Source organism: Opisthocomus hoazin, chromosome Z (assembly GCF_030867145.1).
Source record: "Opisthocomus hoazin isolate bOpiHoa1 chromosome Z, bOpiHoa1.hap1, whole genome shotgun sequence".
In the NCBI taxonomy this organism is placed as follows: domain Eukaryota; kingdom Metazoa; phylum Chordata; class Aves; order Opisthocomiformes; family Opisthocomidae; genus Opisthocomus; species Opisthocomus hoazin.
This window is the reverse complement of record NC_134454.1, coordinates 69,990,311-70,002,377: the sequence shown is the minus strand read 5'-3', so window position 1 is coordinate 70,002,377 and position 12,067 is coordinate 69,990,311. Positions and strand designations below refer to the sequence as shown.

The 12,067-nt window shown below is 47.7% G+C and overlaps 1 protein-coding gene across 1 annotated transcript in view; it reads left to right on the top strand.

Annotated features, from left to right (window-relative positions):
- Window positions 1-1,299: 1,299 nt before the first annotated feature.
- The window catches only part of MAP3K1 (mitogen-activated protein kinase kinase kinase 1), a 70,201-nt gene continuing 59,433 nt past the window's right edge, over window positions 1,300-12,067 (top strand). The window contains exon 1 of the mRNA XM_075411151.1: window positions 1,300-1,805. Within this exon, the coding sequence (XP_075267266.1) occupies window positions 1,315-1,805 (491 nt within the window). The 5' untranslated portion in view covers window positions 1,300-1,314. The remainder of the gene's footprint in view (window positions 1,806-12,067) is intronic.

Sequence of the window (12,067 nt, the reverse complement as noted above, 5' to 3'; positions counted from 1 at the left end):
AGGCAAGAAAGAATCTGCTTCTGTTAGGAGGCACTTCTCGCTCAGCTAGAGCGTCAGATCAACACAGTGATCCCAGCAAGTGACCTTACGAATAATCATTGTCGAGGTGCCTAGTTAATGTTACACTTTGGGGATGCGTGGCATATTCTAAGAAATAAACCCAAGACACCCAGCTAAAGACAAGTGCTTTGAATGGTGTAATTGTGTCCAGTCACACCATCCTGAAAACAACTTGGTGCGCGTAGCGACACGTGGTTTTCCTTCCCTCACCTGGGATTAAATCAGCATTCGAACAGGTAGGCTCGTTCAACAGCCGCGAAACAGCACCCGTCTGACAGCAGCGTGCGCCCTGCTGCCCTTGCAGAACTTGGGGTCCCTTCTCCGCAGCTCAGAGGTTGAAAGCAAAGCCACCCGCTCGCGGCAGAGTGGAAACCTAGACCAGGAGCTGATTTTACCCCGACCTCCCCAAGGTTCTGGCCATGGGACGCCTCCCGTCTTGCTTCTCCCTCCCAGTCCCCGGGGACACGGCCGCAGCGGCAGGTACAGGCAGGCCGCGCCGCAGACCCGACGTGCGTGCGGACACGGGTGGGCCCCGACGGGGAGTCACAGACACGGAGAGCCGCCGGAGGGCGGGCGAGGCGGCGGTCGTCGGCTGAGGGCGGCCCCGGGGGGTACGCGCGAAGGCCGCCGGCGACGATGCGCGCTGGGCTGCGCGCTCGTCCCAGCGAGCAACGAGCGGGTAAGCTCGGGCAGAGCGGCGGTGTCCCCAGGGCCCGCTGCCCCCTCGGCCGGCTCCCGGAGGCGTTTCGGGGGTGCTGGGGAGAGGGGGGCAGCACAGACGGGGCGCGGCGCTGCCCGCAGCCCACAGCCCGCCCGAGCTTCGGGAAGGTCTGCCCTCGCGGCCCGGCGCCGCCGGACTCCCCGCCGCCCTTCCTTCCACGCGTGGGAATGGCCGCGGGGGGGCGGGGACAGCCTCCCCGCCCGGCGCCTCCGCCGGCTCCCGGGCGCGGCCCGTCCCGTCCGTCGGCGGGCGGCCGACCCCGGTCCCGGCCCGGCCCCAGACGAGCGGGCGCGGCTCCCTCCGACCGCCAACACCTGCGCGGGGGCGGGCGGGGCGGGGCGGGGCGGGGCGCCGCGCGGCTCCTCCCCACCGCACCTACAGGCGGCCGCCCCGCTCCGCCCGCCTCCACCAATCCGCGCCCGCCTCCCGCCCCCTCCCTACGCTGTTTGCGCAGGCAGCGCCGTTTCCGCGGCGGGTCGGAGCGCTGGCTACCTCCGCGATCCCCGGGAGTCCGATGTGACCCGCCAGAGAAAATGGCGGCGGCGGCGGGGAATCGCGCCTCGTCGTCGGGATTACCCTCGGGCAGCGGCGCGGAGGCGGCCGCCACTGCCGCGGCCGGCGGCGGGAGCGTGGGGGGCGGTGCGGCCCAGGGGAGCGTCGCCGGGAGCGGCGGGGGGTTCCTGCGGGAGGCGGGCGGCGGCGGCGGCCGGGAGCAGCGCTCCGACTGGAGACGGAAGCAGCTGCGCAAAGTGCGGAGCGTGGAGCTGGACCGGCTGCCCGAGGCGCCCCTCTTGCTCGCCGCCGCCCCGGCCGCCGCCGCCTCCTCCTCCTCCTCCTGCTCCTCGCCGGAGCTCCCCGAGACGCTGCTGCTCCACTGCCTGCCCGGGCCGCCGCGCTCCGGCCGCGCCAGCCCGGCTGCCTCCCCCAGCCGCTGCGCCGAGCTCCTGGAGCCGCCGCCGGCGGGGAGCCCGGCGGGGACCGACCCCGCCGCGGAGCGGAGGATGGAGCCGTTTCCCCCCGCGAGGTGAGGGGGCCGCCGGGGGCGGGGGAAGCAGGGCTCCGCTCTGGGTGACGGCGGCGGCGGGGCCGCTACCGCGGGGAGGGCTCGGGGTGGACTGCCGCGCTCCCCGCCGGCGCCCGGTCGCCACTTGGCCGCGGGCCGGCAGCGGGTGCGGGGGCGGCGGGAGCGGAGCGCGGGGCTGGGACGCGGCGGGGCAGCGCTCGCCCGCCGCCTCCCGCGGGGGCACCTGGTGCGCGGGTGAGGGAGGGAGGGAGCCGCGGGACGGGCCGCCCGCAGCTGTCAGCGCCTCAGCCCGCCGCGGCTCTGCGGGGCCGGGGCAGGGCGCGGGCTGCGCGGCGGGGCTCCAGCCGCGGGGCTCGCTCGGCACCTGGCCGCTGCCAGCTCCGCCGAGCCGGCGGCCGCACGCCGGCCCGCGGCTTCGCTGGTTTGTTTCGGAGTCTCCGAGGTCTGGCTCCCATCCGGAGCGCTGTGATGTTGCGGAACTGATTTGTTTAATACTTAGCGGGGCGGGGGGGAAGGTTTTTCGCGCATAAATGCCCTCTCTCCTCTTCCCAAGAGAAAGTGGTCTGGTGGTGGTTTAGTCCAGGTGATGCATCTCGGTGGTGTCGCTTAGCGCCCGGCTGGTGGTAGCCCGTGTCATTTGCCAAGTCCGTTTTCTTGAGGTTTGGTGGAACTGCCGGTCCTCTGCCCGCTCCACGCGTGTGCGAAGCGCAGCGGCGGCTGTGCTGGGGCGGTCGGAGCGCTCCGGAGCAGGTTTCGCTCTCTCGGAGAAGCGCTGGGGGTGAGAGCGAAGCGGTGGCTGTGCTGGGGCGGTGGGAGCACGGTTCGGCTCCGGCGTGCGGTTGCTCGGCCGAAGCGGTGCGTGTGTGGGGAGGCACCGCAGCGGTGGCGGTGTGATTCGGAGGTGAAGCTGGCAGTTCGGCTGGGTTCCTTGTAAGGTTTTGGTTGTTGTGGACTGTGTGGTTTGAGGACTTCGCGTTAACGTCCAAGGACCTGTTTTAGTGCTGCCTTACGGTGTGCCTGGCTAGTTGTTTAAACCTCATAAGAAATCTAGTTCCAGTTTAGACACAGGACTTGTGTAGTCTCTGCTCTGCAGTTGTGTCTTATGTCAGTTAAACTTCAAGGATATCTTTTTAAAGGTTGACTTACGTTGGGACTGCTGTCATAAGACCTGTTTTCTTGACAAATGTCCTGTTTATATGAATTCTCAGCAATTTGGAGGGATTTTGGTCTGTTTCTAGGGCAGTGTAAAAATACTTGATACAGTGTGGTCGTAACAGATAAGAAATGCCTCTGTACTTACAGAAGAATTAGTGGGAAATCTGAAGTGGTTGGTGTGGGAGGAATAATGTATGAATTTTAGCAAGTAATTTGTCTTCTTATGACTCTTAGCACCATCCTTGTCTCTATCAAGTAATGAAATTGTAATGTACTGTGACTTATAATACAATTGTGACTGGTTTCATGGCTTTCAAGGAAAACAATCAGCGTTGAAACACGTTTAAAACAGCTCAGGAGTCTCATGGTGATAGCAAGTGGGAGTTGTGCTTGATACTGGCGGTTCAGGAAGGTCAATATATGTCACATCAGTGCCAAAGCACGGAGTCAATTCTTGCTAGCCAGTCTGATGGCAGCAATGACAGAGTGGCTGTGGAGTTTTTTGGTTTCACATGGATGGTTTTGCTTACTTTTAAGTACCTGGATTTGGACAAGTCAGTGTTTCGAGTGTGCATGTACAAGTCAAAACCCATCTTAAATGCTGACGTTGGGCTAGGAATGTTAACAAATTGTAGAAAATACTAAAAGCCAGGTGCTTTTCTCTTTAGTATTTTCGAGAGACAGGTCTACTTCTAATTTATCATAAGTACAGTTGAAAATACATGGCAAAATTAATAGTGATTGTTCTTCAGAAATATCTTGTAAATGCTTATGTAGAGTATCTCAGTAATTCTGTACGTCGTGTTATCCGTAGACAGATGTTAGAGAAAGTACTACTTTATCAGGCCATATCAACAATTTAAGACATCTCTCTGCCTTTATTGTAATATTAATTGGCTTGTTCTAGCCGAAGGAGGGAGGTTAATTTGTGTGTGAGTAATGGCATAGTGCACATTAAATTTGTGTGTGGAGCTGTTGTCTAGACATTTATTAAGAGGCAAACTGAAGGACATAGTCAAAATAATGCATTATGTGGAGGTTTTCTATTCTAGTTTTCAATACAGTAGTTTGGCTTTCCTGTAGGGATCTGCTGTTAGTTAAAGATACTGTGCTTGCTCCAAAGTCCCCCTATCAGTCTCTTTGGTATTGCAGTTTCTTTCTTTTGAAATAAGATTTTCTGTTTACGCTGGAAGACCTGCGTGAGCTTCAGAATGAAGTTGCGAAAGGAAATTGACCCTGCTGTTAAGTCCTTAATGTAAATCTTACCTTTTTTTCTGCAATCTCAAGCATTCTTCTTGTCATGGCAGTCACGAAAAGCTGTGAACGTTGTAAGCTATCTTTTTATATCACTGTAAGAGGAGAAGGGAGTTGTTTTACTAGGAAATGCAGCTTCAGCGTAAAGCACTTCAGACTTCTTATCCCGTATCTGTACTGATGCTGTATTGATTTGGTTTATATAAAAAGGTTCAAACAGTGAGTTTGGTGGTAACTGTAGTATGATTTTGTGTAACTTCAGGGAAATCTGTGAAGGCAAAATGCACCTCCTTCTCTGTCACCTTAACAAGGTACTTTTAAAACATTCATACCCTTTGAGTGATGTTTATTTGTGTCTGGAATTGGTGTAGGTGACTTACTACATCCTCAAGTACAGGGTTAGTTATACTGCCATAACCATGTTTTTATAGAACTGAAAAACAGGAAATAGTGCAATTAATCTTATCTGCACACGGTAACCATGTACTGTCTGACGTGTATGAAAATTAAGTGTTTGAATTTGAACATGTTTATGCCAGATGTGGCAGACTTGTCAGATAGTTCAGCTGCAGGACAGTCTTTTTAGATATTTATACTGTATTTTCTGCAGTTGCTGTTTGACGCCTGCTAGAGACACCCAAGATGCACTGTGAAACTGAAGCTTTGTATCTACAAGTGTATTAGTAGAAGCTCGCCAATTTTAGCTCTGCTTGCCAATCTCTAGCCCCTTTGACTTTCAAAGGAGGGCGTGAATGCTTTAACAGAGCTCTAGACCGGGCAGTGGGGTGGGAAGAGAGGGAGAGCATGTACAGTGGAAGCACAGCGTGGCCGAGGTTTGACCTGCCCTTTTTTTTTTTTCACTTAGTTGATGATAACTTTCTCTGTTTTTGATGTCAAAATGTAGCTGAGGTAAAAAGTATAGCTTATTATTGACCTTGGCTATTCATAGCTAAGGTAAAATGTAATTTTATGTGATTTAACAAGTCCATAATGCTGGATATTTTTAACAGGCTGCTGAAATAATCCGCCAGGTTTTCTGCTTCCAGTTGGAGCAGGATACTACTGTGAGGGAAAGTTCACTTCGTGCCTCTTGTGTGCTCTGTGGCTTGAGAGTACTTTTGGAAGAGGCTCACCCTTTACCGTGTCTGACTTTTATCGCTCTTAGTTATTGCAAGTATGGCAGTTTCTTTGTTCCTATGCAGAGTAAATAGATTGTAACTAACTAATCTGGAGCTTTCTGTCTCACTGGATTTAGTGCTACTGAAGGTTCAGTCTCCAGTGTCGCTCAGCGGAGTCTAAGCACTGCTCAGCGCGATACCTGTGCATAGACACGTTCGGTTGTGCCTTACCCAAAGGTCAAACATGTAGAGTAGACGATTCGAAGGTCAGTTTATTCCCTTCTGTGTGGTGGATTTGAACTTCACAAGGTCTTTTGGTGTGCTAATGCATTTGTTGTCGTTGGAAGTTGGAGTAAAGGTGACGCTGCAGCTGTGCAGAAGTTTATCCTGGTGCAGCAGAGGATGAGGCGGGAGTGGAAACCTGGGGGTGGGATGACCGTGGGAATGCTGCTCATGGCTTTCGCTGGCTTTCAGTGTGGGTGAAACTTGGCTTGTTCGAAATAGAAATTATACGTTGCCATGTAGCTATTCCTTAAACGTGTAAAGCTAGTTTTCAGCAGCAGTGGCGATAAGAGAATGGACCTGGTTTGAGTTCCGAGTTTCTAATGCTAATCTCTGTGTTCTCAGAGGATTCTCTCAAAAGACCCAAGAGTCGTCTTATTTTACTTTTTATCTGCTCTGCTCTCACTTGAAACTCTAGAGTTACTGTTCATTCTTTTGCTGGAGGCAAAGTGGACAGAAAGCCTTTCAGAGGGCTTCGCTACGTGTCTCTAGGTGACTAGGAGAATGTGGTTAAGTGGAAAGTTGCATTCTGTTGCTTCCCTCCCTTTTTATCTTTACCCGGAGGCTGAATGTGTTGCCTGCAGGACGCTTCCGATTTCCTGTCTCACCACGCTGCAGAACTGGAGAATCCTGCTCTGTGGTGAATAGTCTTCATTATTTTTTTCTGTTAAGATATGTTGGGGGGTTGGTTAGTTGGTTTGGGGGGTTTAGGAGAGTTTGCTTGGGTTGGGGGCTTTTTTGGGGGTCTTGGTCGTTCTTTTTTGGGGGGTTATTTTTGTGGTCTTTTTTTTTTGAAGATGAGTTTTGTTGGATCTTGGCTGAAAAATGGCCTGAAAAGATCAGCAGCTCTACTAACCTGATACTTAAGACTCATTTAAAATTGGGAATTGTTTACCTTCTGCCTGGAAACTGGGGAAATACTGTTCAAATTGTCTTAATAAAAGCTGATGGAGCCATCACTCCCTCTCAATTTTGCTCAGAAATGTCCAACTTTTTGATAGTGCTCAGCATCTAATGACTAAGGAGTGAGGTGTTCACAAAAACTGTAGGTTTTTTTTCTTTTTCTTTAAACTTAGAATGTCATTGCATATTCCTGTTTATCTGCCTTATGATTAAACTGGAATTCAGGTCAGCCTACCTTTGTTTCACGCTGTCTCCATACATTTATTCTGTGTCCCAGAGTGTAAACTGTTCACAACGTTCATGGAAATATAACATAATACTGTTTGTTCTCATATCTGTTGTTCTGATATTCGAATTTGTAGTGGAATGGCTGCTGATATGCTCATTACGCTGAGTGACTTCAATTCTTTCTAGTATTTCTCATCCATAGATTTCACACTGCTCTTTGATATTGCAGCTCCTTGTAACTTAAACCAGGGTCACTGTGGAAAGGTGGGAATGCTGGAAAAATGACTTGTGTCTGCCAGACCACACTGACATCTGACCACATCTGACATATTGTTTTCTGAGCTCTTTTTCCATACTCTTCTTGAGCATCCAGTCATCTTGTTTTTGAGCAAACTGGAATGAGTCTTTGCTCAGCTGTCAGCAATGATGATCACCTTTTGTGAGCTGGTAGTTAACCCCCAAAGGCATGCAACTAATACTCCTTGTTTTGGCCCACGGATATGCATTTCATTTCACTGGTTATTTCTCTCAAATACCCCTTTACCCCAAGGACTTTTTGTGTGTCCTGTATGACTATAGTGCTTGTACCTTCAGTGTTGTTTCTTTCAGGTACTGAAACGGCATGGTATAAGTATTGTAAGTGTTGAAGGAAAAAAATCTAATTTGTGGTAATACCAAATTAAGAAACAGTTTTTGATTATTTTTTTTTTTAAACAAACTGTCAGTGTTACCTCCTGTTCTACTGCCAATAAATGCCTGCAGAATTTTATTTTAGTATTTCTTTGTATTCTTTAAAAGCGAAGCTTCAAAGCTCAGTGGAGAATAGGGTCTCCCCATTAACATCAGGTGGTATTTAACTGTTCTGCATCTGGAGAGGTGTACAAAATGCAAATATCAGAAGTGTGTAGTCAAACTTGCAGTGACCTCCCATTTGCAGTTCATGTAGAGTTTACTGAGTTTGTCAGATTAATACATTCTAGCAGGCAAGTGTTTGTTTGTTGTCATGGTTAAGACAATATTCTCATAGCTTTGGATTATAACAGTACGTTAACTTCTGGTTGCTGAATATGTACTTTGAAAATTTGTGTGTAGTCAGTGACAATTTTCTCAATTTATCAATATGTTGCACTTTTTTATTTTCACTACTTTCATGTTTTTAAACAGCGGAGTTGCCAGGTATGATAGTAATACTCATTTCATTTTTTTCTATTGTTGCAGTTTTAACTTTATCACCAGATATGTAATCAGTATCTTAAATGTTCCTATAAAATACATCTGAAACTTTTGTTGTTTCGCTAATGTAAATGCCTCTACAGATGCCTAGCCTATGACTAAAGACTTGTTTGCTTAATGTAAGAAAATCCTGCAGTTGTGACTAGCGTGGAAGGTCACTGAAACAATGTTAATGTGTTCTTAAAAATTTGAAAAGGATCTTCAGACTTGAAATGAAAATGTGAGCAGCTGTTTTTTAAATGATGGAGTTTCTCTTAAAACTATATAAATATGTATACATTTATTTTTAAAAAGTCATTCCAATAATGTCTGCATATAGTTTCAGATAATGAGCTCTTCTGTAAGTATAGAACAGACATTAATTTGTTGGGTTTTTAACTGTGAGTTTTGCGGGTTTTGCAATGAACAGGTCAATACAGTAGGCTTGGTGGTCTCTGCAGGCACATCAGGTGCCCCAGCCTGTAGGAGGCACGAGGGCACTGGGGTTTCTGTTAGGTTTTCCATGGTAAGTGTGCAAAGTGGTTCTTCTATACCGCCCAGCAAACACAGCCAGGCCCCTGGCTACCTGCCCTGCAGTGGTGGCTGTTGGCTGCTGGCAAAGTCCCTGTAGTCAGCAGAACTAACTTTGTCTTTGAACCTGCAAGGCTGGGGCCAGGATCTTTAGCACTGGTACGTGCTGCTCCATGCACGCCTTCTCCAGACATCTTCCTAAAATTAACTGAGAGTTCCAGTTTCTTCCCCTGACAAGAATTTACTGAGTTGCAACTGCATGTTTCCTATCCCTCCCAGACGCTCTTGAGAGGAAGAGCGGGGGTACGTGGGGAGGAGGCGTTAGAGACATGCGTATTGTTCTCTGTATTTGTTTTAAGCCAGTATTACAGGGAGAGGGAGGAGAAGGAGCTCCCCCGCCCTCCTGGCCTTGTGTACGAGAAGGCACGAGATGAAACTCCATAAGCCAGGCAGATCTCTGGCAGAGTGCAATGCAGATAGTCTTAGGGGTTGTCATTTTAGAAGTATGTTGTGCCAAACTAATGCAGGAAAGATTGGATGACTGATCTGTTTGGTTTCTCTCAGTGTGATGATTGACATGCAGACTGACATTCAGACTGCCTTTTATGTGAGAAGGCAGCAGATTATCCCCATCAGAGAACTGAGTAATAAAGTATTTTGGATTAAACAAAGACATCTTCCATCTGTGCAAAGTTGTAAGGTGCTTTCATGTAAGGATGCATTCAATACTGTAAACCAACGTACACCGATTCCCTCGGCAAGCGGAGTAAGGGGTAATATTAATGATTGGCAAAGTGACTGGCAGTATTTTAGGTGATACAGGGTGGTTTAGAATTACTGCAGCGAGTTACAGTGATTTAATGCCTGATCATTGCTTTTTGGCTTCTGCTGCAGGTCAGCATGCCTCCATTCAAAATGGTTACTCTTGTCCCTTATTTCAGGTATGTTGTTGGTAGCGAAGGATTCGGTTCTTACACAGCTTTTTTCCTGTATAGGTACTGCGAAGCCAGATGGGTCCAAGTGACTCTTGGGAATGGAAAACATGGGGGAAAGAGAAAGCGGCAGATCAGTGAAGTAAACAGATGTGTTTTCTTGTACCTGGGGGTGCTCTTTGTTTCACCCAAAACAATTTCTCAGGATAAGCTTTTTTCTGTCCATGAAAGAACAGAAGTCAGGGTTTGCAGGCTGCACTCCTAGACAATCCTACAAATTCTGTCTCTTCTCTACCGTGGAAGCTGGACTTCCCATACTAAAGGAAAAACAAAATACTGTTGGAAGGCTTTGGGCTGAAAGTTGTGCTATGAGATGTCTGTGAGAAGGGTCTTGATGACATCTTATTCAAATATTTACTGTCTGTATCAAATACATCAGTTGTCAGTAACTTTCCTTGGCTGTTGGTCTTGGGATACTTATATAAGTTTACTAATAACGTCACAAACTTCTGTGAAAACTCTGGCATTTCTTAGAAAGGTACTGTCTTTAACCATGCTTTTCCCCTATTTTCTCTAATTAATGGTATTAAGCTAATGAAGCTGTTTAGTGTTCATCTTTATAAATTTATTTGAAGTACGATTATACAAGGTCTTGAAATTACATTATTTACACTGAAAATTTTCTAAAGAGCTGTTCTGCACTTCAAAGTTATGTGTACCTGTGGTAAGAGGAACAGTGCTACTGTATCTTCAGTTGTCTTTTAAGCGTGTGGTGAAGTTCCAGCATGTTCAGGTACAATGGTGATCCATCTTGTCCTGATAAATATGCTGAAGTATATAATTCCCCTTAGTACCTCAGCAGAAAATGAGTATGCTGTGCTGTTGGCTTGTTCTGACCTGCTCTGAGCTGTATGTTTGTGGCAGTATTTTACAGTTCTGCCACTAGCGAGGATGTCCAGCAAAGCCAAGTGGGGAAGAACAATTGCTTTGGCGTTTTGAAATCAGCTGTGTATGAATTACATTCCTGTATTTTAAAATTGACTGCAAGTGGGAATATAGGTCCAGTGCCAGGACAGGCAACTTGTAGACCCTGGGAATCAAGACAGCAGGGGAGAGCACAGCCAGAACTTCTAGACTTCTGGCTTCCTTTCAGCCCACAGGGTGGACTGCCGAGGAGCTAACAAGGGCAACTAGCAGGAAATCTGCCAGCTTCTACCATGTAGGCAAAGTTCCATAGGAGCTTTATCAAAATGGGTCTCTGACTTTTTCTGAATTGACAAATAATTTTTTTATAAGTATTTCTTTCCAGGCAGCAGCTTAGCTGAATCCAGAAGTATTTCCACAGTCCTTAAAGTACTCGCGTGTGCAGAAGTAGTTGAGAGCTAAATAACCATAAATAGCTGGGACTTAAACAGAAATACTAGTTTTAATCTTGTGAGTGAACCTCTAGTAAAATTGTTACGCAATGGTGGAGCTTATAGGCTTTATTGGCATTCACTGTGAGCAAGTGTTCACTTCTTGTGTATCTATACCAGTTGTGTTATTTGTGCCTTAGGCTGAAATAAAGCAAGGTTTATCTCAAAGTAGATGAAACGTGTCTAATCGGGGTTTCTTTTAAAACGTGAGGAAGACCAGGACCCGAGTTACCACTGTGCCCACCTTAGAGTTTACATGTGACTCTTGCAGGGTTCTGAGTGAAGCTTCTCTGCTTGTCAGCTCTGTCAACCTGCTGGCATAATGACTGGTTAAGTTCTGTGCATCTTGTGGCCCTCAGCTATGTGAAACTTGTTACAGGACTCACAGGTTTAGCCTGGTCGCCCATCTCTGACACTTCAGGCAGTAGGTGCCTGTAGAACTTGAGGGAAAAAGAAGAATGCAAGATCTGGTAGTGCAGTGTGTGTTGCAAACTGCAAGACCTTCTGGTTCTAACAGAATTTCCACATATAAATGTGTGCTTCAGTTTACATATGTTTAGCACTCAGGTTGCTTCTGCCTAGGCCTGCTGATAGCGTTTTGTACATGCTGATTTGTGATATATGTAAAAATGGTGGGTTTCTTTCACAATTAAAACCCCAATTCAGAGGATATAACAGTGAAAGTTGTCAAAAGTAGGAATATGATTTTTTTCCCTTTATTTTTTCTTGAAGGTACCTGGGACTTTTTTAAGTATACATAGCTATACTGAAGGAGCCATAAGATTTTGAAAAAATGCTCAGTTGCATCTTCTGGCTTATTGTGAAGTAATTCAGCTCTGTTCCAATTATGTCTGTAAGGGAAAGACTACTGAACAAATTTACCTTCTCCAGTTACGATTAATACAAAATCTACATAAAGTTTCTCTGATTGTAGAGCCAAAAGGGCTACACATCTCCCTGATCTGCACAACTGTTAAGCAGGTAAATTGGATTGGAACAAAGCCAAAAACAGATGAAGGGCTGATGTATGCAATTGCAGCATTTTCAGATCTGTGAAATGTTGTCATCTGTGCAAAAGAGCTCTACTGGTTATCCCAGTTGGGATGCTGTGCTCTGTCTCCCCTCTGTGGGGAGAACGCAGCTTGTGTTATGGGAGCTAGTACCTTAAGGAGGACAGGCTTTTTTTTCCATTAAATATTTTCAGTTGATCTCTGGGGGAGAAGACACTGTTG